The sequence below is a fragment of the Hemibagrus wyckioides genome, linkage group LG26, assembly GCF_019097595.1.
Source record: "Hemibagrus wyckioides isolate EC202008001 linkage group LG26, SWU_Hwy_1.0, whole genome shotgun sequence".
NCBI lineage: Eukaryota > Metazoa > Chordata > Actinopteri > Siluriformes > Bagridae > Hemibagrus > Hemibagrus wyckioides.
Genome location: NC_080735.1, coordinates 12423796 through 12448977, shown reverse-complemented (window position 1 = coordinate 12448977; position 25182 = coordinate 12423796). Strand labels below are relative to the sequence as shown.

General features: G+C 41.3%; 4 protein-coding genes across 10 annotated transcripts in view; 2 read left to right on the top strand and 2 right to left on the bottom strand.

Annotated features, from left to right (window-relative positions):
• The window catches only part of itsn1 (intersectin 1 (SH3 domain protein)), a 47713-nt gene extending 45383 nt beyond the window's left edge, over window positions 1-2330 (bottom strand). For all 4 annotated transcript variants that reach the window (XM_058380312.1, XM_058380313.1, XM_058380314.1 and 1 more), the window contains exon 1: window positions 2173-2330. The gene's annotated coding sequence lies outside the window, so the exon portion shown is untranslated. The remainder of the gene's footprint in view (window positions 1-2172) is intronic.
• Window positions 2331-2336: 6 nt separating this feature from the next.
• On the top strand, window positions 2337-10401 carry cryzl1 (crystallin, zeta (quinone reductase)-like 1). Of its 3 annotated transcripts, none has more exons than XM_058380319.1 (14): window positions 2337-2468; window positions 2900-2984; window positions 4026-4103; window positions 4190-4262; window positions 4350-4394; window positions 4487-4555; window positions 4683-4816; window positions 6992-7103; window positions 7254-7274; window positions 7437-7535; window positions 8232-8344; window positions 8455-8560; window positions 9194-9239; window positions 10030-10401. In XM_058380319.1, the coding sequence occupies exons 2-14, from the start codon at window positions 2922-2924 to the stop codon at window positions 10127-10129; spliced, it is 1059 nt and encodes a 352-aa protein (XP_058236302.1). In that variant the 5' UTR covers window positions 2337-2468; window positions 2900-2921; the 3' UTR covers window positions 10130-10401. The 3 variants fall into 3 exon arrangements, with proteins under 3 accessions (XP_058236302.1, XP_058236305.1, XP_058236303.1); XM_058380320.1 differs by having other exon boundaries at window positions 2428-2468; window positions 2903-2984; XM_058380322.1 differs by lacking the exon at window positions 7254-7274.
• A 139-nt stretch (window positions 10402-10540) lies between these two features.
• Window positions 10541-22111, bottom strand: setd4 (SET domain containing 4). Of its 2 annotated transcripts, none has more exons than XM_058380317.1 (10): window positions 21812-22111; window positions 17444-17539; window positions 17310-17347; window positions 16279-16367; window positions 15598-16027; window positions 13579-13753; window positions 13413-13494; window positions 13173-13253; window positions 12946-13069; window positions 10541-11482 (listed from the first exon to the last, which is right to left on the bottom strand). In XM_058380317.1, the coding sequence occupies exons 1-10, from the start codon at window positions 21879-21881 to the stop codon at window positions 11309-11311; spliced, it is 1359 nt and encodes a 452-aa protein (XP_058236300.1). In that variant the 5' UTR covers window positions 21882-22111; the 3' UTR covers window positions 10541-11308. The 2 variants fall into 2 exon arrangements, with proteins under 2 accessions (XP_058236300.1, XP_058236301.1); XM_058380318.1 differs by lacking the exon at window positions 21812-22111 and adding an exon at window positions 17635-19703.
• Window positions 22112-22115: 4 nt separating this feature from the next.
• cbr1 (carbonyl reductase 1) lies at window positions 22116-24895 on the top strand. Its single transcript, XM_058380323.1, has 4 exons — window positions 22116-22253; window positions 22401-22691; window positions 23495-23602; window positions 24087-24895. Exons 2-4 carry the CDS (start codon window positions 22406-22408, stop codon window positions 24521-24523), a joined length of 831 nt encoding a protein of 276 aa, XP_058236306.1. The 5' UTR covers window positions 22116-22253; window positions 22401-22405; the 3' UTR covers window positions 24524-24895.
• The last annotated feature ends 287 nt before the right edge of the window (window positions 24896-25182 follow it).

Here is a 25182-nt window from a genome sequence, read left to right as displayed (position 1 = left end):
GGGACACACTTCCAAATCGTTGAATTCAGGTGTTGGGAGTCCTGACCATAACCTGATAGAACACCTTTGGGATGAATTAGAGTGAAGACTGCGAGACAGGTCAAAACTGGGACGTCTGCCTTTACATGCACATGAATGTAATATGGAGTTGGCCCTCCCTTTGCAGATATAACAGCTTCAGCTCTTCTGGGAAGGCTTTCCACAAGGTTTATGGGAATTTTTGACCATTCCTCTAAATGCACATTTGTGAGGTCAGGCATTGATGTTGGACGAGAAGTCCTGGCTCACAGTCTCCGCTCTAATTCATCCCAAAGGTGTTCTATCAGGTTGAGGTCAGGACTCTGTGAAGTTCCTCCACACCAAATTCACTCATCCATGTCTTCATGGACCTTGCTTTGTGCACTGGTGTGCAGTCATGTTGGAACAAGAAGGGGTCATCCCCAAACTGTTCCTACAACGTTGGGAGCATGAAATTGTCCAAAATGTCTTGGTATGTTGAAGCATTAGAACTAAGGGTCCAAGCCCAACCCCTGAATTCAATGATTTGAAGGGGTGTCCCAAAAACATTTCTCAATATAGTGTAGTCTGATTCACATCTCTAAATTGACTGCACCATGCCCTGTGATTATGCTGGCACCTCATCCAGCGAGTCCTCGGCCTTGTGCCTCAAGTCTCCTTATGACTTGACTCCAAACCCCCTATATCTCTGTGTAGGATAAGCGCTAGAGAAAATGGATGGATGGATGGATGAATAGCGATAGCGTACAGATCATTTACGGAAAACTTAAATTCTTAAAAATATCTCTTGAGGAACTGTTACAAGATTTGATCTTGTTTTTGCTACCTTTTCCACGACGTACTAGTGATAAATATTTTCCCCTCACTGGTTAAGTGCTGATTAATACCATGAAACTGTGAGATTCTTAGTGTAGGCAACCAGAACCATGAAATTTTCACATCAGCGTCACCATGGTGATTTACTAAAACATCCATCCACACATACATATCACTCAAAAATATGTTGGCACTCATTAGTATGCCCAAGGCAGAATGTAAACTGGACTTTAAAGTAGCATTAGCCCCCTTTCCCCCCTCCACAGAGATTAATTGTATAACAGTTAGACAGATTTGACATAAATCCTTGAGCCCAAAGGTCTCTGAATTGATAGGACAGGAGGCGTGTCCAATCACAAACCAGCATTCCGGACCGGAAATTATCCCGTTTTCCAACGGGTTCTTAACAGAGACTTAATTATAACCTTTTGTTTTGCTTTTTTTAATATACGTCTTCCAGGTCCTAATAAAGACTAAAACATTTCGACTCATGCACCTTTAAGAGTACAGTTGACAATTCGCTCATGCAGATTTCCAGGCATATAATCCGATCATGACTTACATTAGACACAAAAAAAAACTAACTTTCATTCAGCGCGCGCACACACACACACACACGGGGCAGAGCAAGCAGAACAAGTCACACAGACTCTCCTTAATCAGCTGCATGCTTTACTGGCACTGTCACCAGCACGTAATTATTCATAGCATTGCACTTCACTGGGTCAGCATGGGCGTTGATTAGATTAATGTAGTTTAGAAGTGGTGTATTAGCCGCTAGGTAGAGACTTAGCGGAATCCCAGCTAAGGTCATGCAATGCTGAGCTAACGCTGCACTCAGCCACACGCACACACACACACACACACACACACAGCTAGGCTTTCAACAATACACCAAACCACACGTCTCTGAAGCATGTATATGCCAATATGACGATCATATCGAAATCTGCTGAGGATGCAAGGAACACAAACAAGCCAGCCAACCAACCAACCCATGCAGCTCTTCGCTAACGTTAGCAGCTGAAAGAAAGGACGTTGATCTGATCGTCACACAGCCTACGTTTCTACAATGGTAAACAAAAGGCGTTAAAGCACAAATCCCCCACGTCCAAATCTCCCAGCCCTTGGCGCACTACACAGTGCACACTGCTCAGGGAGTTAAGTATGCAGATTTAGCCCACTAGCCTTAGCCATGCTACGCAGCGCGAGCGCCACTACGGAGATTTTCTCCTCACAGCGACGGTAGCTAAGGCGCTTGTCAAGGAGGGGGGGGATTAATAAATAAATAAATCGGATATATAGGATACACGGCCTGTGTGTGAGCGTTTCTCTTACCTCATCGCTCTTTTTCCATCTTATATCAACTGTTGGTGTTGGGAATGAACCAATAAAACGCGCCGAATCAGAGCAAATCCTTTTTTTAATTGATGAAATATTTCTCTCTCTCTCTCTCTCTCTACTCTCTACTCCCCGCTCTCTGCCCTGCAGCCGCCGGATGGCTTCGCTACGCAATGTTGGAATTTCCCAAGTATCGCGAGATGCCGCGAGACGATGGCGTCACGCTCACAAGGAGGCGATCATCACCCAGGAAAGGGAAGGGAAGGGAAATAAGGGTATCTTTGCAAGGAAAGGTACTGCTGTGTTTCTTGTTGTCTTTGTGCTGTTTTAATAAATAAGTCGATCTGGATGTTTTGTGACACGGGTTTGAGAGTCATTTGTGCAATTCGACACGTTAGCTAGCCGTTTTGGTGGTTCATCTATATACTGTACATGCATGTATACATATACAGAGGCTGTGTCTCAAATTGCTGCTTTAGTGATGTGTAGTGCACTACACATGATAGGAAATGATTAAGGATGTAAAGGCATTGCGGTTGAATTCAGGACTGTGAAATGTGTCTTGTTCGGGATATAAATCCGAATGCCATGCTCAGAACAATCTAACTCAGTGCCTCAGTTTATCAGCTGGATCAAGTGTATATTAGAGGCAGGAAATAAAGGCAAAATTGGCAGATCATGTGGTCAACAGAATTTATCTGATTAATTGTTGTTTTCCCCACAGAAGCTTTTGCTAGAAATCCAGGATGAAAGGTCTGTACTGCAAGCTGGGTGAAGCCAATGAGCTGAAGTTTGTTATACAGGAGACTGTGAGTATTGACTGTTTGTGCATCGAAACTTTAACATGAAAATATGTATACTATATGTATACTTGTAGATACACTGACCAGGCACAACATTATGACCACCTGCCTAATATAATGGTTTTGGTCGCCCCCCCCCTTTTTGCTGCCAAAACAGCCACACACTGTGTACACTGTGTACCTTTCTGTCAGAACCAGCATTAACTTCTTCAGCAATTTGAGCATCTGTTGGATCGTCTGCTTCTAACACATCAACTTTGAGTTGATGTGTTAGAAGCAGGGAAAATGGACAAGCGTAAGGATTTGAGCGAGTTTGATGAAGGGCTAAATTGTGATGGCTAGACGACTGGATCAGAGCATCTCCAAAACTGCAGCTCTTGTGGAGGTGTTCCCGGTCTGCAGTGGTCAGTATCTATCAAAAGTGGTGCAAGGAAGGAACAGTGGTGAACCAGCGACAGGGTCATGGGCGGCCAAGGCTCATTGATGAACATGGGGAGCGAAGGCTGGACCGTGTGATCCGATCCAACAGATGAGCTACTGTTGCTCAAATTGCTGAAGGTGTCAGAATACACAGTGCAGGATGGGTCTGGGCTGTTTTAGCAGCAAACGAGGGACCAACACATTATTAGGCAGGTGGTCATAATGTTATGCCTGGTTGGTGTACTATTTAAAAAAAAAAACTTATTTTCTGCAAAGACTAGAGTCAGCACTTATCAGTGAAATTGTTTGCATAATGTGATTAGCTGCCAATATAAACACATACATACATATTGCATGCACAACACCGAAGAAGTCAGCCCTATATTCTTAACAAGCAAATGTTTTGCTGTTCAGTGTAGCACGTTTTCTGCATATATTAATGACTGTGTTTCCTCTGGACTGAAAACTACTCTTAAAGACAAATACATGAGATACCGTCAGCATATATATCTATAACATGCTTATATAGTAGGTTTACCTGATACAATAGCCGATAATTGAATAATGATGTAGTGACTGTATTAATTATTAAACTATTCTCATGGTTTCTGTTGACTTTATTTACAGAGTATAGCTGCAACTATTGGTGATCATCAAGTCAAAGTTCAAGTCAAAGGCTGTTCGCTTAGTCCTGTGGACATCAAGGTGAGCGTTCACACGGTCACTCTGCCCTGTCATGATCCTTTCCCCCAGATTTCAGTGAGTAGCTCAGAAATTGGTTTGTTTTTCAGCTGTGTGAGGATTTAAAGCTGCAGAGGGAGCATGTTCCTGTTGGACGAGAGATAGCAGGAATTGTGCTCCAAGGTTCCGTCTCTAATCTCACCTTCACGTTTTGCATAAAGATTTCTTGTCATTTCAGTCTAAACGTTTTATCTTCTTTTAACTATGCAGTGGGGCCCAAAGTCACCTTCTTTCATCCGGATGATGAAGTTGTAGGTAGGAACTTTATGAGTGGAAAATGTATGATTAAGAACTCTGTAATGATCATGACGTTGTTAAAAAATAATTTTCCAAATATTTTTTTCCAGGAATTCTACCCCTGGATGCTGAGATGTCTGGCCTTTGCGACGTCGTCCTTGTGGATGAATATAATCTAGGTTATTTCACTGACAAACCTTCACTAACGGCATAAATCCGAGTGGTATTTAGCTGCACTGTGCTGCTAGTGTTTTATATCACTATTGTATGACTTACAATAGTGTGTGTGGGTGTGTGTTTGGACAGTTCAGAAACCTGAGAAGGTTAGCTGGTTTGAAGCAGCTGGAGCAATCAAGGACGGTCTCAGGGCCTACACGGCGCTACACACTCTGGCTCGCATGGCTGTCGGACAAACGCTGCTTGTACTGGATGGGGCAAGTGTAAGTTTTACGAGGTAGATTTCTTGAAGGAGTGCATGCGATTCGCTAAAAATGATGATGGAGGGAAGGAAAGAAAGGAGGTAAAAGAAGTAAAAAGAGGAAGATGGAGGGGGCAAAGAAGGATGAAGAAGAAAATAGTGTGAGAAAGAAAACCAGAAAGAAGGGAAAACAAAGAGTAAAAGACAATAATAGGCCTTAGAGTGTGCACCTGCACCGTGGGTGTGTTTAATGCAGAGCTCCTCTCCATGGAGCTCATTGTGTTATTTCCAGCAGGCATTTGCAAATCAAACTGACAGACATAATGTCAATGTTTTTAAGGAAACAGACTCGAACCATGCGACGTGGCTTCAAAAGTTGACCAGATACGAAAGATCTGTGAAGCTGTTCAGCATTTACCAAGAACACAGTGACTGGGTAGTAATAGTCAGATCCTTTGAAACTACATTGTAGTAAATATAGTTAAAAGCTTATTAACTCTTATCATGTGTTCCGGGGGGGGGGGGGACTAAGGTTGTGAGCTTGAATCCCAGCTCTACCAAGCGGCCACTGCTGGGTCCTTAACCCTATATTCCTTAGTTGTATAAAATGAGATAAAATGTAAATCGCTCTGGATAAGGGTGTGTGCCAAATGCCGTAAATGTAAACATTAGATCAGATTAACTGTAGTCATGTTTTTATATTTATATTTAGTTATCAGACAGACAAAAGTAACATTGTCAGAAATTATAGTCGTGTCTAGAATGTGGAAAAGTACACAGTTTTCTTACAGTTTGCTCAAGGTTACAGGAAAGTAGGTTCAAGATGGTAAAATCATCCATCCATCCATCCATTTTCTGTAGTGATTATACTTCACCAGGACACAGGGAACCTGATCTCAGGGGTACAAAGTGTGCAAGCAAACCTAGACAGGGTGCTAATCCATTACAGGGCATAGACATGCACTAGGACCTATTTATTGATGCCAGTCAGAATACAACTGGGGGCAAACTGGGGGATGACATGGCTGAGGAGAGTCGGAGAACATGAATGGAGTGGAGGCGGGCATCAAACCGCCAACCCTAGACATGTGAGCCAAACATGCTAACCACTAAGCCACTGTTTAGCCTGAGGAAAATAAAACAATAAAAAGAATAAAAACTCAGTCAGGAAATTGTGAAGAAAACAACACTTTGACAGTATATTCAATAAATAAGTGATAGCTCACAGAACAAAGGATCTAATTTGTATACAAGGGGCTTTAAAATCATCTGAGTCTTCTTCTTATTCTTCTTTTGGCTTTTCCCTTCAGGGGTCGCCACAGCGAATCATCTCTCGCCACCTATCCCTATCATCTTCATCCTCAACACTAGCTTCATATCCTCATTTATTCCATCCATATACCTCCTCTTCGGCCTTCCTCTTTGTCTCCTCCCTGGCACCTCCATGTCCAACATTCTCCTACCGATATACTCACTCTCCCTCCTCTGAACATGTCCAAACCATCTTAATCTGGCCTCCCTAACTTTGTCACTCAAACGTCCAACATAAGCCATCCCTCTGATGTCCTCGTTTGGGTCAAGCGGGATTCATTTTTGAGCTGAGCTATTACAACAGTTAGTGGTGTTACTGTAGCTGTAACGTCTCTGCAGCACTATTTTTATATTGGGGAATGTTGTAGCTTAGTGTTTAAGGTGATCAGAAGGTTGTGACTTTGAATCCCAGGTCCACCAAGCTGCCACTGCTGGGCCCCTGAGGAAGGCCCTTAACACTTAATTGCTCAGTTGTATAAAAATGTAAGTCGCTCTGGATAAGGGTGTCTGCCAAATGCCAGAAATATCAGTCTGTAAACATAAGCTATTTTATTTCTCTTTCCTCAGACCCAAATGTACAGTTTATATTTCAGCTCCTTCATCTTTGGTTACTTTTACAATTTTTTCTTTATATCTAATCCTTTCACTCATTTATTCTGTTTTTATTTTTTTAAATTTTCTTTAGTTTAAAGTAGATTTTCTTTTCTTATAGGTGATAAATTATTGCTTTCAATACAATTGTTCTTGTTTGTACTTATTTAAACTTACCAATGCTCTATAAAATGATTAAAGCTGTATAAAGAACGTGTAATATTTCACTACGAAATTTTGAGAATAATTGAACGTATTATTTATACCCATGAACCTTTGCATATGTCTTATGCAGTCGTTTGGAGTCCTGACCATCCAGCTAGCTCATTACCACGGAGTGAAAGTCCTCGCTACTGCCATATCCCCTGAAGACCAGAAGTTTCTGGAACAGCTTCGACCGAGTGTAGGTAAGGAGGTGAAACATCATCATTCTGTTATGCTTTGATTCTTTCAGTTCTTCCTTTCTGTCCTTATCACTGTCTTTCACGCTTTACTTTTTCCCTATCTTGTGATCTCTGTCCTCACTTACACTACGTGATTCCTGGCACTCGCACAAGGTGTGCTGGAATCGCTCGTAGGTGAGTGTTTAATGGACTGAGTGCCTGATTTCACACGCTTATTAATCTTAGGGAATGGGGAAGTGTCAGAGATAATATGGTTAGATTATGGACATAATGTTGAACAGGTTTTCCACTTTCACTTATTTAATGTCCCTTTTTAAAATAAATAAATAAATAAAGCGCGGGTGATTGGAGTCTGGGAGTCAAAAGTCGACCTGGTGGACTCCTGCCTGGAAGAGACTGGTGGACTTGGGGTGGACGTAGTGATTGATGCAGGAGGTAAGATACATGCATTTTGTAATGTAATGATATAGACTATATGTATTGTTTGAACATCATTTTAGATTAAAGTCTAGTCCTTGAGGTTTTATTACTAGCTTATATCCTCATCATGGCACCTGTTAGTGGGTGGGATATATTAGGCAGCAAGTGAACATTTTGTCCTCAAAGTTGATGTGTTAGAAGCAGGAAAAATGGGCAAGCGTAAGGATTTGAGCGAGTTTAATGAAATTGTGATGGCTAGACAACTGGGTCAGAGCATCTCCAAAACTGCAGCTCTTGTGGGGTGTTCCTGGTCTGCAGTGGTCAGTATCTATCAGAAGTGGTCCAAGGAAGAAACAGTGGTGAACCGGCGACAGGGTCATGGGCGGTCAAGGCTCATGGAGTGTGAAGGCTGACCCGTGTGATCCGATCTAACAGACGAGCTACTGTTGCTCAAATTGCTGAAGAAGTTAATGATAGAAAGGTGTCAGAATACACAGTGCATGACGGGTCAGGGCTGTTTTGGAAGCAAAAAGGAGACCAACACAGTATTAGGCAGGTGGTCATTATGTTATGCCTGGTCAGTGTATATTTTCAATAAACCTAGTCACTTGGTTTGTAATTAGACTTAAACTAACGATTACTTTGAGCTGTGCAGCATTTCACAATGAACAGACTGCAGTCCCAGACATTTCAGTTTTCGATTTCAAACAGTGAGACTATACGAAGAGGAACCCGAGGTCAAGAAACATCTCCCGCACAAGCACGACATCATCTCTCTTCTTGCAGTTGGGGGTCATTGGGTCACTACAGAAGACAACTTGCAGGTGAGTAATTAACCCCACTACTCTGACATTACTGAAGCCCTGCCGATATCAATCAGCTGATATGAGACACTTTTGTCAATAACGTTTTTATCGCTGTGTCTTCTCATCAGCTGGATCCCCCAGACAGCCGCGCTCTCTTCTTGAAAGCCGCCTCCATCTCCTTTCTAAATGAAGAAGTGTGGGAAGCATCCAGATCCAGACAGGGCCGATATCTCCGTATCCTTATGAAAGCACTCGGTGCACCATTGTGCGGTTAAACTCTGTTATTCAATTTGTTCTAGCCGCTATAAAAGCACTGATCTGATTGTCGCCTTCTTATCACTCTCATTTTATCCCTAAAATGATTTACTCAGTATCTTATTGGATCTATAACCTTTTCTTCGTTTAAATATAGTTTCCTTATATATCTAAATAAAGTACATATTCTTAGAGATTTTTTTTAATGTAAACGTGGCCTAGATCTTTCTCTTGATTTCCTTTTTGGTATTTATTAAAAGATGGCATTAAGGGGAAAAAAATAAATGTCATGATTTTGACAGTACACAAAAAATTGTGTACTCAAATGTTCTTAAATAGTTTTAGCTTATTTAGAAACTGTGCATACTCCAGTACAGACCTGCTGATATGTACAGACTCTTAGGTCCTATGGAGAACATCCACAAGCTTGAAAAGAAACTTTGCAGTTATTGTGCTAGAGATGCTGCTTAGAGCGTAACAGTAGGCATATGGCTGAATCGTGTTCGAAGCCGGAGGAAGTTTCTGTTCTGTCCTTAGGCTGTTAAGGCTGCTGCTGTGTCCATGTGACAGCCTGCTGAAACCGGGTTATACGCCTTCAGTGTTTTCTCTCAGATATAATGAAGGACGTGGTGGAGAAGCTCTCAACAGGGATTTTTAGGTAAGATTAAAATCAATATAAGCCTGAGAATAGAATAAAATAATTACATGGCAGTATATCTTTCTAGAGAGTATTGCAAGTATTAGGTGTAGTTTTAACACTAAGTGACTTGAGTCTTACAGACATTCCATAGAAACATGACAACATTTCTTTTAAACTAGCACTACTGCCATTTTGTTAGTAAATCTAAATAAATTGTGTATGTGGCATTTCATCCACCTATAAGTGATGCATATAAAATTAATATATCAGGCATAACATTATGAGCACTGAGAGGTGAAGTGAATAAGACGTGGTGAAGTGCCATGGTATAAGCGCCATGGAATAAGGTGAAGTGCCATGATCTCCTCATCATGGCACCTGTTAGTGGCTGGGATATATTAAGTAGCAAGTGAACATTTTGTCCTCAAAGTTGATGTGTTAGAAGCAGGAAAAATGGACAATCTTATGGATTAGAGCTTGACAAGGGCCAAATTGTGATGGCTAGATGACCGGATCAGAGCATCTCCAAAACTGCGGCTCTTGTGGGGTGTTCCCGGTCTGCAGTGGTCAGTATCTATCAAAAGTGGTCCAAGGAAGGAACAAGGCTCATTGATGCACGTGGGGAGCGAAGGCTGGCCCGTGTGGTCCAAATCCAACAGAAGAAAGGTGTCAGAATACACAGTGCATGACTTTTGGAAGCAAAAAGGAGGACCAAAACAATATTAGACCGGTGGCCATAATGTTATGCCTAGTCGGTGTATATACTTGATGCTGGAAACATTTCCGTAATGATTTAAATCTTTCCTAGGCCTCTGTTGGAAAACCCTGTGCCGTTATACGAAGCCACGGTTTCTATGGAGATGGTGCAGAGACGACAAGTCAGAAAGCGTGTTGTAGTGAAGCTTTAATTATTCCAGAGGTCCAGCATTCCATGATAAAATGGCTGTAAAGTAAAAAATTAAACACAAATATGCTGATTTTATTTCAGCAGTCATTAATGTGTGTATTTTTCCTAATAAATAGCTAAAGATTCTGACTTGATTGAATTCTATACAAATGTTCCGATATTAGATTCTTTTGTTATCGTCATTATTAGTGTCTGATACAGAATACAGAGATTGATGTTTTTGTATGGCATATTGTAAAATTGTACATTAAACAGATGCAAATATTAACTCAATATACTAGAAAAGTGTCCTGCTTTCTGTAATCATGCTAACCGACATCCAGAGTGCTACAGGCCTGCTTTTCCTCACCTCTGTGGTGTATGTGTAGCACCGATGGCTTTGTTAGAGAAGACTTTGGGAAGAAGGTGCTTACTCTCCAACAATCTAGGACAAGTTTTATCCACAGCGTGTGCTTAGTTTATTGTTAAAATCTGGAGCTTGCCAAATCATGCTTAACTTGATTGAAAACTAGAAAATTCGCATTAATGTATTAGATTAAAGTGGTGTTTCTACAGAATACCAACCATAATGTAACTTAGGATGGTGGATTAATCAATACAGCTTGTTTTTAATATGTTTATTACATATGTGACTGAATTTCATGCTTTTCGTGCATCTGCATGTGAAATCTAGAGAGCATTTCTCTCACACTAATAGGCATGAATCTACAGTCTGGGCAAGGGGAAATTCAGCCCCAGTGTTATTTCAGTATCTTTCTCAGCCTGTGGTGGTGAAGTACACAGTAGTACAAAACAATCCACTTGAAGGCTTTTTTTAACAGCAAATAATCTGATGTGGAAAAATGAAACCTTAAATTGATGTAAATCTTTCGATTTCTGAAAAACACAGGGCTGCTAGACCATTAATACCCTTCTCTTCATGTCCATTCCAGACGTTTCCACACGGGCATGCTCGTGTTTAGACCAAGTCTGTTCCATATTTGTGTGATGATAATGAAAGATCCAGCAGCGCAAAAAGAATCTGCCTATTTTTAAAGACAGACAGACTAAACTCCAAGGCTTCCATAGTGACTGGCTATTTTCCACACCAAGAAATGTCAAAAGTTCCCTTTGCTCCGACTTGGCTCAGTTGTCCGGGTCTTGGCAGGAACACGAGTAGTGACAATATCCTCTGGCTCCTTTAATGTTCCATGTTCTCGATACTGTTCGGTTGCCATGGCGATGGCTGAGGCAGAAGGTTTCGGAGAACTTGTTCGGAGCGTTCTAAAACCGCTCGTTCCTCGAGTCTCAGGGTCTCGACCACACAGAGCTGCTCCAGCCGAGCGCCCTCGACACCGCCTTTCAGCTGAGCTATCTGAGAATACAAGCCGAGATAAAGATCACAGCACTATAAATCCAAGTTATTTTGTATGAACCATGGGATTTTCACATTTTAGCAGTGTTCATATTATAACTGGGATAAAACAGACAGCATTAAGGACGTTATTAACACTAAAATCCTCTGGAAACACGAATCCCGTGTGACATTAAAGCAAAAAGTATTTTTCTATTTGATCTGGTTACCGAGGTCAGTTTTCAGGTCACTCCAAAACTACCGGGTTTGTTTGTGTGGGTTAAGAAATAAAAGTGTTTCTTTCAACACCATAAACACCGTGCCAACGTAAAACAGATGGAACAGACTGTTTGGGTGCAACGTGGACTTTACAGTCATAACATTTATTTCTCAAAACCAGTGTTTTGTAAGGCATAACTGCAAAAGTCGGCAAACAAAAGAACCATTTTCTGTGCAGACTAGGGGCCATGTTTCTTCTATTGTGGGTTTTTATGTGTGCTTCTGTGTCAAGTTATGAAAACATTAAAGCAGAAGGAAACTGTATTTTACACTGTGGTAATAAATACTAAATGATTTTAGTTACACTTTGATGATTATAAACATTTTCATTGACTTAAACGTTTCAGTCAGAGTAAAATAGACAGAAATAAATGAACATTACTGACTAAAACAATTAGACAATTAGCAGGGGTGTTGGAGCATGCTAAGTAGGTCCCTAAACCTTGTGGAAAGACTTCCCAGAAGAGTTGAAGCTGTTATAGCTGCAAAGGGCGGGACAACTCCATATTACATTCATGTGCATGTAAATGTGCAGTTTCGGAATGGCTCAGAGTCTCTGCTCTAATTCATCCCAATCAGGTTGAGGTCAGGACTCTGTGCAGGACAGTCAAGTTCCTCCACACCAAACTCACTCATCCATGTCTTTATGGACCTTGCTTTGTGCACTGGTGTGCAGTCATGTTGGAACAGGAAGGGGTCATCCCCAAACTGTTCCCACAAAGTTGGGAGCATGAAATTGTCCAAAATGTCTTGGTATGCTGAAGCATTAAGAGTTCCTTTCACTGGAACTAAGGGGCCGAGCCCAAGCCCTGAGACCACACAACAGACCTTTAATGGTGGTTGTAAATTTCGTTATAAGACAAAAGCACTGCAGCAAAAATCCAGGGTCATGAGCTTGTGTTACTGTCTGTGTGGAGTTTGGCACCTTATCCATATGTCCTGCGTGGGTTTTCTGCAAGTTCTCTAGTTTCCTCCCACCTCCCAAAAAACATGCCTATAGACGGCTGTTGTCTGTAGGTGTGTGTGTGCTTGTGTGCGATTCAACCGACTGGCATCCTAACCTTAGTGTACTCCTGCATTGCACCCAGTGTTCCCAGGACTTACCTCAACCTTGCAACCATCAGCGAAATAATAAAGCGGCTACTGAATATGAGAGAATCAAATCACCAACCTCAAATCACCACATTTTAATGATGAACACTCACCCTCAACAGTGAATTGCTATTGTCATCACAGAGATGCTGGCACAGCATCTGAGCCTTGTGGATGCACCAGTCCTCTCTGTCCTGGCTCACTGGTGCCCCCAGGAGGATACTTTTCCAACAGGAGCTACAGAAGAACATGCAGTGATTTGCATTTTTTGCTTTCAGTAGCCAAACTGAATATGAAGTAGGCAGTATGATGTGAGCAGACTACCTATAATGCGTCTTACTATTGTTCTGGCTTCAGGGACAGCAGCCTAAGTGCCGTCATCAGCCTCCATGAAGGCCCATCTACACCAAAGGTCAGGTTTCTTCATAAGCAAGAAAGATAAACATTGCATAAGCTTGTCTTTCACACTGAAACAAGTCATGAGTCCTGGAACTTCTATGGTGACTGATAACTTTTAGCATTTTAACTATTTCACTGTTGGGAGATTAAAAATTCAGTTTTGAAAAGAAAATAACAGAACCTTAGAAAATCATTGTCCTTCAGGAAAAGAAGTTTCTGCTGTAGCTGTCGATCTACTTCGTTAAAACACAGCTTCAGAGTACCTACAGAAAACAAGGAAAGATGTAAATGTCAATTTTGCAGCCGCCTCACATTCTGCCCTCTTTGCCAAGTCACAGCATCCTCACCCAAGTCAATGTACACCACGCTGTGCGGATTACCAGGGGCAACAAAACCGTATTCCAAAAGGAGACGCTGGTTGTCATGGGGACCGTAGCAGATGAAGGCTTGCTGGAATTTTTTACAGCCGTGAACACTTCTGATCTCGTAGCAACGGGACAGCTCACTGAACCCTGCATGAACCTGACATCAAGAGAATAAATAATAGTACTTTTATACAGCTCGTGGTGTCTGTCCAAAACGTTCTCTTTTTAAAAAAACTTCTTTCCATGGCACAAAAACAAAAAGCAGACAAAAACAAAAACACAGCAACAACAAACAAATGAACAAAAAACAGACAAAAACAAAAACAGCAACAAACAAATAGACAAAAACAAAAACAGCAACAGACAAAAACAGCAACAAAAAACAAACACAAAAATAGACAAAAACAAAAAAACTGCAACAAACACAAAAAAATAGACAAAAACAAAACACAGCAACAACAAACAAATGAACAAAAAACAGACAAAAACAAAAACAGCAACAAAAAACAAACAAAAAACAGACAAAAACAAACCAAAAAAAACAGCAAAAACAAAAAAAATATTCTATTACATATTCTATCTAAAAAATTAGTCTAAATATATCTATTCCTTAAAGCTGTACAGTTGCAGCTTAAGTAAGACATAAAACACTTTGGGACATGCTGTTACACGAGGTCATCAATGACATGTGGGTTTGGTACAGGCCACTGCGACATAAATTGATTATTTTGACTGATTAGTTTCTATTAACAATATATACCAATATATTATTTCTCTTAACTCAGCAACTTGCCAATGATTACAATTTTTACTTATTAAAGAATGAAACATTTGTATTTGAGTCAATTTATAGTTAATGCTGTGGAACATCCACAAAACTAGTATACAGCACTTTCTAGCACTGTTTCAGCAACTTTAGCAGCCATATATCTTGTTAAAGGGCAGCATTACTTGCTCTGAAGAACTTTCTCATGGTGGAAAACCCACAGGAACAACTTTAACTCTAACTGTTCAAATGCCCGGTACTGGAGACTCCTTCCATAAATGCTAAATAAACACTTTCTTACACAAAACGTCAGCTATAGTAACAATTATAAGTAAGTTGCCGTTATTGGTCACATATACATTACTGCACAGTGAAATTCTTTCTTCGCATATCACATCCTTGGGGGTTGGAGTCAAAGCGCAAGGTCAGCCATGATGGCGCGCCCCTGGAGCAGGGTGGGTTAAGGGCCTTGCTCAAGGGCCCCAACAGTGGCAGGTTGGCAGTGCTGGAGCTTGAACCCCGATCTTCTGGTCAACGACCCAGAGTCTTAACCACTTGAGCTACCACCACCCTATACTGTGTTATATATATATACACTATGTTTTATATATATATACTGTGTTTAATAACAAATGTGTTTATAATGCAGGCCATCCTCCATACAAGACCCTGTAAATAAGTTATTACTATAAATCTAGTAATGTATTAGACCATGTTCGTTAACATAAACCTGTAATTTTCCTTGCAGCTGGAACAACTGTCAGCACCGCTGTTATAGAAAGCTAATAAACACCTATTAATCAGTAATGTAGCACAATGGGACTTTTGATGGCACACACAGCACTAATGGACAACAGCTTTTTTTGGGATTGTCTTTCATGAGCTACTCAACTTAACCAAGCAACCCCACCTCCACCCATACCATTAGTTTATGCTGGTACCAATAACAAGAATTGGTGATAATGAACCAGTGATAACTGGAAAAAGCTGAATTTGATTTCCTTTATGCAGAGGCCCCCTTTTTTTACTATTTGAAGAGTTTGAATGCTGAAATATATGAAATAAAACTGGTAACCTAATCTCACAGCATGATATCACAGCATTAAAGTTACAGCCCCAAAACAGACTTCTGGAAAGCCATAACACTTTAAAGTTTTTCTGTAACACGACATCTTCAGGCCATCACTTCTGAACATGAGTTTAACTCTCTTTCCAAACAAAGCCATTTGTTTTACCTGTACATCAGGACAATGGTTCAGTAAGTCCAGATAGGGTGCCAGGGCAAAGACATTCTTCTCCCGTGAGAGGAAATCGCTCTGGGCGTGCTCCATATACACCGTACGAGTATTTACGCTGCACCATGCCCACCGGACTGCATCCTGAGTAAACACACCTTCTACAGGCTCAGTAAAAATGGGTTGAAGGGACAAGAAGAATGGCAGCGAAGAGGAATAAAGCTCCTCTAACTGTTCTTTTTGTGACACCGCCTTTATTCGAACATCTAGAGGCAAGAGGTCCATGATGTCATTTGAGAAATAAACTGGGCATGTATAGGATTTAGGGAGGACTTTAATATATGGGCTCCATTCTGCAATGTCTCCAAAATATCTCTCAGAGATAAGGAATGAACAAAGTGCGGTGAGAGGAGATACTGGAGGCTTCCACCTGTACAGACACAGAACAAAAAAATGTCATCAATAGCATTTTTGTCATCCTGTACCATCCCATCCAGCCCATACTGATCATCATGCTTTCTTCACTATAGTACAAAAAAACAAGATAACTAGATATGTTTATACAGAGTCTATGTACAGTATATAATACACAAGTAATCATTTAAAGTATATGTTCACAATATCGTCCAGCTCAGTATTTCTCCTGGAAACAAACAATTCAAGTAAGTGAGACATTAGCACCTCTTTATGTATTCCCCCATGTAACTCTTCAGAACCGAGCTCGTAGTCAGCAAACACCTCTCGGGTAAGGAAATCACCAACTCATTGGCCTATAATCAGGGATATAACAGCACACAACAGCTTGCCACAGGTTTTACACCGGATGCCCTTCCTGACGCAACCCTCCCATTTTTATACGGACTTGGGACCGGCACTGCATCCAGTGTCTGGGGTTTGGGCATTGGCTGGGAATCGAACCCAGGCGTTCCGCATGGACTTAGCTAACAAGTAAACTCTGTAAATAAACAGATTTTGAAAAAAGGTTTAATAGGTTAGTTTATGTGGCAAAGCTTTCTGTGAGGAAATGAGTATTTAGGTTGTTCTGAAGGTATCATTAATCTCAGCAATTAGAGGTAAAGCTGTTCTGACGTGGGAAAGTATTTTGTGGTTTCTTTGTAAGATAAATGAATAGCATTATTTTGTCTTATTCAACTCAAGAGGCTTCCTGGTGGTCCAGCAGCAGGATCCCACGCTCCCATTGCCGTGGCCCGGGTTCGATTCCCTGACAGGGAGCTAACCCCACCACTGAAGAGTTAACTCCCAAGCCTGGATAAAAATGGGAGGGAAATGGCATCCAGCATAAAAACCTGTGCCAAATCAAAGTATGCTGACCAAATGATCTGCTGTAGTGACCCTGAACATGGAGCAGCTGAAAGAACAACAAGTACCAGACTTAAGAGACTTCAAAGGAAAAGATATGCAGGTGAGGAATTACTGTTTAGGTGATTTAGGTGATAACAGGAGCTAACTTGTTCCATGAACATTCTGCAAATATCACACAACTAGACAGTGCTGTGGAAAATGTTTGCCTCTCCCGATTGTCTCTATGTTCGCATATTTGTCACACTATGTGTCTTCAAATCCTGATAAAAAAAGCACAAAACAGTCTTTTAATTGATCCTTTTGCTTTTTGCCAAACTGCTCCTTTAAAATGTACATTTAGTACTTAAGTCTACGTATGTATGTGTTATATAATTAAAATTCTATACTACCTTAATGGGTTGTGCAGCCATCAGGCCTCTTCCTGTATCTGGACCAAAAACATATACACCACCAAATTACGATAAACATCAGTACAGTGAGTACACACTTCTGCTAGCAGAGGAAAGGTTAGTTTATCTGATACCTGTAAAGCTTGCTGGAATTAAACACTTAGAACTGAATCCTTTTTGTTTAAGCCATCTTCTCAAATCCACGAAGGATTCTTCACGAGACAGGGTCACTAAAAGAGACACAAAAAACAAACAAATCCAATCTGTTCATCTGAATGTAACTGTAATAATTCCATATAAATTCTACAAACATACAACCACTCGCTCTTGAGGTCATGCTAAGTCTTTATTTGTCACATATACACTGATCAGCCATAATATTATGACCACTGACAGCTGAAGAGAATCTCCAAAACTGCAGGTACTGTGGGGTGTTCTCGGTCTGCATTGGTCAGTATCTATCAAATGTGTTCCAAGGAAGGAACAGTGGTGACAGGGTCATGTGTGGCCAAGGCTCACTGATTGCACGTGGGGAGCGAAGGTTGGCCCGTGTGGTCTGATATAACAGATGAGCTACTGTTGCTCAAATTGCTGAAGACGTTAATGCTGGTTCTGATAGAAAGGTGTCAGAATACACAGTGCATCACAGTTTGTTGTGTATGGGGCTGCATAGCCGCAGACCCTTGACTGGTTTGCTGACCCCTGTGCACCACCAAAAGTGCCAACAATAGGCAAGTGAGCAACAGAACTGGACCAACAGGAGCAATGGAAGAATGTGGCCTTGTCTGATGAATCACATTTTCTTTTAAATCGCATGGATGGCCGGGTGTGTGTGTATCGCTTACCTGGGGAATACATGGCACCAGGACGCACTATGGGAAGAAGGCAAGCCGGTGGAGGCAGTGTCATACTTTGGGCAATGTTCTGCTGGGAAACCTTGGGTCCTGCCATCCATCTGGATGTTACTTTAACACGTACCACCTACCTAAGCATTGTTACAGACCATGTACACCCTTTCATGGAAACAGTATTCCCTGATGGCTGTGGCCTCTTTCAGCAGGATAATGCACCGTGCCACAAAACAAAAATGGTTCAGGAATGGTTTGATGACCACAACAACTAGTTTGAGGTGTTGACTTGGCCTCCAAATTCCCCAGATCTCAATCCAATCGAGCATCTGTAAGATGTCCTGGACAAACAAGTCCGATCCATAGAGGCCCCACCTCGCAACTTACAGAACTTAAAGGATCTGCTGCTAACATCTTGGTGCCAGATACCACAGCAACACCTTCGGGGATCTAGTGGAGTCCAAGCGTTGACGGGTCAGAGCTGTTTTGGCAGCAAAAGGGGGAACAACACAATATTAGGCAGGTGGTCATAATGTTATGGCTGATCACTGTACTTTACAGCACAGTGAAGTTTCTCCCACATATCCAAGCTTGTTAGAAAGCTGGGGTTAGAGGTGAAGATCTCAGCTGGTATTAGAGCACAGGGTCAGCCATGTTACAGCATCCCTGGAGTACAGAGGGTTCAGAAACTTGCTCAAGTGCTCAACACTAGCAGCTTGGGCTTGGAACCTCCAGCCTTCTGATCAGTAACCCAGAGTCTTAACTAGGGCTGCACAATTAATCGATTATGATTAGAGAGGTCACGATTGTTCAAAGCTGCCATTACCAAAAAAAATCTTCTGGGTGTTCAAGGGGTGTTTGTTGCATGTTACGTTGTGAGGAGCGAATAAAGACTTTTAATTGGCCTAAAATAGTTTGTAGGCATGTCCTTATCAATGCCCCGATTATCCACTTGTTAATTTCGCAAACATGTGCGCTGATAGAGAAACATCAGTTAGTTTGCAAAGTGTTGCTGAGAAGAATGAAGAATTAGAACCGAAAAGAAATGACTTTTGACTGACATCTCTCTGTGCACGCACACACACACACACACACACCAAAATACCGCGAGAGTGTGCCCTCGAATATGCTCTAGAACCACTCTTGCGATACTTTAATGTCATACACCTGTCGGTCTGCACAGCACCGCTTTCACACCACGTGACTAAAATACCTTATAGCCTTTGAAAAAACGGTCAGAAAACACAACGTTATTATTGAGATAATAACCTAACTTTTAATTTTTAATGTTAACACAGTTGATAAAAGTAGGCAAATGTATGTTGTGTCAAAAAGGAGGCCCACTGTCTTTGATTCTGAAAACCCCTGACATATAGGACCCTTTTGAATATTTTTCCATACCCAATATGTACAAAAGCCTTAAATTAAATAAGCCTAAAGATAGATCTAAATAAAATGATAAACTGATAAAGTGCTAAGACATATCTATTCTTTCTTTTAAACATCATGACTTTCTATTATTCAGCTAATGCCGTATTTAAGTTAAAATACACACAGTCCTCAGCGTAAATGAACACAAAAACAACCTCCAAAATGTTGACAAGACTTTTATATAGCATCTGTTTAACTTATAACTTGAAAGTAAGGTTAATAATATAACTTGAAGAACATAATGTTCAGTTTTACTCAAATTAGGGTGATGCAAAGTTGGAGCAAAGCTAAATTTTAGACTACAAATGTCTAATTTAACAAGAATTCAACCACAGGTCAGTCTAATTATTCATTACACAGGTGTCCAGCAGACAGGTGACTATAAAAGGGTGTTACTTAAAGAAAACCCCTTCCCATTTCCCATTATGCGGTCAGCAGTGACACCACATGGAATAGAAATGTCACAAGACCTGAGAAAGAAAATCATTTCTTTATACCAGAAAGGTGAAGGCTACAAGAAGATCAGCAAAGCTTTACATATCAGTCAGAATACTGTAGCAAAAGTGGTACAAAAATTGAAAAAAGATGGAACTGCAACCATCTCACAGAGACGTCGAGGTCGTCCACGGAAGTTAACCCCTTGACAGGAGCGTCTTCTGATGAGAAGGGTTGAAGAAAATCGGCATGCAGTTATCTAAAGAAGCCAAACTGGGGTGATTGTTTCCCGTGACACAATACTGCGTACAATGTGGAGGAATGGCTTGCATGGGTGCCGTCCACGAAAGAACCCTCTCCTAAAGCCCAGGCACAAAAAGCCTGCCTTTGCCAGGACCCATGCTGTCAAAGATGAAGACTACTGAGACTCCATACTCTGGAGTGATGAGACCAAGATAAATGTTTTTGGTACTGATGGCTTAATGCATGGTGCCTACAGTGAAACATGGTGGTGGCAGTGTCCTTATCTGGGGCTGCTAGTGTCAGGGAGCTGCATTTTATTGATGGCATCATGAATTCACAGATCTACTGCTCTATACTGAAAGAGAAGATGCTACCATCACTCTGTGCCCTTGGTCATCGTGCACTTTTCCAACATGACAATGATCCTAAACACACATCTAAGGCCACTGTTGGATTTCTGAAGAAGAACAGGGTGAAAGTGTGTCTCCTGATCTGAACCCAATCGAACACCTACGGGGAATTCTAAAGAGACAAGAAGATGCCTAGAAGACTTGGTGCTGTCATTAAAAATCATGGAGGCCATAGCTGTAGTAGTTTTTGTTGTGGGGTCTACTCATTTTTGCATCACCCTAATTTGAGTAAAACTGAAAAAATGTGTAATCTAAGTTAGATTATTAACCTTACTTTCATGTTATAAGTTAAACAGATGTTATATTAAACTTAGTCTTAGATTTTGTTTTTGTGTTCATTGAGATATTGTTTAAAATCTTACTTTTCAAAGGGGGTGTTCTCATTTATGCTGAGCACTGTACATGGCTTAGGCGCACAATGGGCCAGAAAAGACTCCATCACTCGGCTGTTCTGTCAACTGATAAAGGAATTCTCAGCGCTATAAATACTAGTATGGTGATTGACTGTCAAGTCTCAGAGATACTCTCTGATGATTCCACCCTCAAAGAAATAGGATAGAAAAGTCACCAAGATTTATATGTTATAAAATATATGGCATGCAGTTAATTCAACCAGTGGTATGAAGCTATTCAAAACACCATTTAATGTAACTTGTGATCATTGTAATTAATAATCGCAATTACAATTTCAAGGGAATAATCGACCATTATGATTGCACATAATCGTGCAGCCCTAGTCTTAACTATTGAGCTGCTAACGACGATCTCATACTGAACTGATAAAGAGATGATCTGAAACACATAACGCCTCCTCCTCCTCCTCCATTTGGTGGCATAACAAGAGAGACTTCTGAGTGAAGTACTGTTTGTAGCTGCTATAACACAGTTATAACACATCATCAAACGTACCTATATTTATCTATGACGTTCTTTTAACCAATAAAAATGTTGGCATATTTGCTGAGGTATAAGAGGAATAAAACACAAAAGTAAACAACGTGGAGGTGTTAACAGCATCACACCAACCAGATGTTGATTCATTTCCTAGAAGTTATGTACAGATGTTCACTAGCAGTCTGTTGTTGTCCAGGATTTAAATTCTTTTTACATTATAAAAAAATAAGTAAAAAGTTACCATGCACAGCCTCTCCTCGTTTCTTCCTCCTTTTCTTCCTTGCTCTTCTTCCACTTCTGTTCTTCATCATGGCCTGTTATTTTGCTCTTCCTCGCTGTTTTCCAGCTCAACAATCTCTGGTTGATATAAATACTCAATTGCTAACACGGAGTCTTTATCTATTTTATGTTAATTGCTTAGATTGAAGGTAAGTGAAATATTAATGCTTCTTTTTGCTGCACTCTCCTCTCCCACGCGTGTTTTGCAGCTGGTGACGTCACCGCCTCCTTCACGTGCACGCAGACTTCCTCTTCCTGGTTTGCGTCCCTCGCGCGCCCGGGGCAAAAGGGACTGTCCTCATGACGTGAGAGGTTGTGCAATTCGTGCTTTTCCGGTTCTGCGCGTTGGGCTCGTGTCTTGTGCATCTGTTGTTGGAGACCCTTGCTGCAACCTTGCTTTTAAGGTACTTTTAAAAAACTCTAAATCGTTCACGCGCGTGCATGCTTTATTGCTGATTCATGTGTTTATTAATGATTATTGCATGGAGCCACGGCGCTTTAATTTCTACCCGCTAACCAGCTCAGGTGCGTTCCCGTGTCACTGCTCGCAGGTACGATGTCGGGGCGGAAAGTTGCGCTCGTGACTGGCTCGAACAAAGGAATCGGGCTGGCGATTGTGCGCGCGCTGTGTAAGCAGTATGACGGGGACGTGTACCTGACAGCGCGAGACGTGGGGCGCGGGACGGCGGCCGTGGAGGGTCTGAAAAAAGAAGGACTCGCGCCCCTTTTCCGTCAGCTGGACATCACGGACCCGGGCAGTGTGCGCGCGGCGCGTGACTTCTTCAAAGCGGAGTACGGCGGCGTGGACGTGCTCATCAACAACGCGGGGATCGCCTTCAAAGGTAAATAAACATACTGAAAAAATGAGCATGCACCACGGGTAAGAGGTTACACCAGGGATTCCCAGGGCTCGTGCGAGTCTCCTGCTTATTTAAGAGTCTGAGATGAAGAGTGCACGTGCTGATTTAGTCATACAAGGACATTCTATACAATGGTGTGCTTTAAACATTCTCGGGGAAGACCCATGATTTAGTGTCCACATACTTTTGGCTGTATAGTGTGTAAATACCAAAATATGCAGAAACCTTTATTTAAACCTTATGGATTTAATAGCAGGAAGATAAAAATAATAATAATAATAATTATTGCTGCTAACACCCAAACCACCCTGTTGTGGATTACTTTACTGTTACAGCAAGCACTATCATATTTTAGTCCTTGCATGCAAAGATGTATGTGACAGATTAGACACACCCTTTCAAACACTCGTGACTAACTGAAAAGGTGTGTCAGTAACATGTTCATGCTCTCCACTAGACTGGTAAGGCAGTGCAAGGAAGATTATTTTGGTTTCCAGTCACTTAGGGTATGCATACTGTACGTCACTGACATATAATGAGTTGTTCAAATGTTAATAAATAGTCCTAAAATTATAATTCTGGTAGGATGGTTCAAGCTTGAGGTAGCAGAATATTCATAACACCTGTTATGGGTTGTTTGGCCAAAAAGTTTGAGAAACCCTGACTTACACATTTCTCATTGTTTAGCAAAGTGATCCGAATGCATGGTAGCGTCATTCATTCACACTCTTGTTTAAATGCCGTTGCATCTCACAAGACTTCTTTTCTTCCCATGTATATAACAGTGGCTGATAAAACTCCGTTTGGGACCCAGGCTGAAGTGACACTCAAAACGAATTTCTTTGCCACCAGAGATATGTGCAATGAATTCCTCCCTATCATCAAGCCAGGAGGTAAGTCCAACACACGCCAGACACCCCCCCCCCCCAGTTGTATTCACACACTCGTATCACCTCCGTTTGAAAATGGATGATCAAGATGCAATGCTGAAATCTCTTGCAACAACATCTAGAGCACAGGCTCCCAACCTGATCCTGGTGAACCACCAGTTCTACACATTTTAATGTTTCTCGAACACACTCACTTCTACTCTATATTGCCAAATGTTCTGGGACATCTGCCTTTACATGCACAAGAATTATATTCTTAAATATTTGTTCCAGATGAAGCAAAGGTTACTTGGCAGCTACAAATATGCTAGTGGCAATGAAGAAACATAAATGAAATATCCAATATCCAAGCCAAATACAAATGAGCCGTTCAGATGTTTCCTAAAATAAAAGCAGCCTAAACACATAATTATTAATGTTCAAAACCAGAACAGAGATAACACATCTCTCTCTCACTCTCAATCTCTCTGTCACTTTCTCCTCATAGGCAGGGTGGTGAACGTTTCCAGCGTGATGGGTTCCATTGCTCTGGGCCGCTGCAGCCCGGACCTCCAGGCTCGCTTCCGCAGTGATGACATCTCCGAAGAGGAACTGGTGGGGCTAATGGAGCGTTTTGTGAAAGATGCTCAGGGGGGCATGCACACCCAAAAAGGCTGGCCTGATACAGCGTACGGAGTGTCCAAGACCGGCGTGACCACCCTGACCAGGATCCACACCCGGAAACTGACCAAGGAGAGACCTGGGGACGGGATCCTGTTGAATGCCTGCTGTCCAGGCTGGGTCAGGACTGACATGGCAGGACCAAATGCCACAAAATCTCCAGACGAGGGCGCCATCACTCCAGTCTATCTGGCTCTTCTGCCAGCCGGGTCCAAGGAACCCCATGGGCAGTTTGTGTCAGAAAAGACGGTACAGCCGTGGTGAACATGTGTGTGTGTGTGTGTGTGCTTGATCATAAGCCACTTTGGTGCATATATTATCTCTCTAATATGTTTATAACTATAAGCACTTTAGCTGATTACTATAAATGACACTAGATGAGGGGTACTATTCTATTTTTCTAAGCATGACTGTTAGTTTATCATTAGAACACTAATTGCCATCAAATAAAACAATAAAATCTGAACAGTTCACACAACCAGACCAACCTGATTCGAGACAAATTAACATCCAATAATGTCATGATCAGTACATTTTTGCCTTTTTCTGCATATTGTGAATGTGTTCATAATTGCACAATTTATATAAATATGGCATGTTGACTATAAATTAATAAATAAAGATTGTTTGAATGAATCTTATCATCAAAAATATATTTTTCTTGTTTAAACACTTTTCTATCCATGTCTTATGGCCTGAACTAAATATTAGACTTTTATATACAATGGAATTTTTTAATTATTGGCACATTTCATGTAATCAAGCAAAAATAAACATCCAATGAGTGATACACCATATTGTCAAAAGTTTTGGAACATCCCTCCAAATCATTGAATTCAGGGGTTGGGCTCGGCCACATAATTCCAGTGAAAGGAACTCTTAATGCTTCAGCATACCAAGACATTTTGGAAAATTTCATGCTC

Coding starts and splice junctions, on each gene's coding strand:
- cryzl1 (XM_058380319.1), top strand. CDS start 2,922: ATGAAAGGTCTGTACTGCAAGCTGGGTGAAGCCAATGAGCTGAAGTTT. Junction 7,536..8,231: donor CGTAGTGATTGATGCAGGAG/GTAAGATACATG, acceptor GATTTCAAACAG/TGAGACTATACGAAGAGGAA. Junction 8,345..8,454: donor CTACAGAAGACAACTTGCAG/GTGAGTAATTAA, acceptor TCTTCTCATCAG/CTGGATCCCCCAGACAGCCG.
- setd4 (XM_058380317.1), bottom strand. CDS start 21,881: ATGATGAAGAACAGAAGTGGAAGAAGAGCAAGGAAGAAAAGGAGGAAG. Junction 13,495..13,578: donor CGTGGTGTACATTGACTTGG/GTGAGGATGCTG, acceptor TGTTTTCTGTAG/GTACTCTGAAGCTGTGTTTT. Junction 13,254..13,412: donor AAGGACAATGATTTTCTAAG/GTTCTGTTATTT, acceptor TTGCTTATGAAG/AAACCTGACCTTTGGTGTAG.
- cbr1 (XM_058380323.1), top strand. CDS start 22,406: ATGTCGGGGCGGAAAGTTGCGCTCGTGACTGGCTCGAACAAAGGAATC. Junction 22,692..23,494: donor CGCGGGGATCGCCTTCAAAG/GTAAATAAACAT, acceptor TGTATATAACAG/TGGCTGATAAAACTCCGTTT. Junction 23,603..24,086: donor CCCTATCATCAAGCCAGGAG/GTAAGTCCAACA, acceptor TTCTCCTCATAG/GCAGGGTGGTGAACGTTTCC.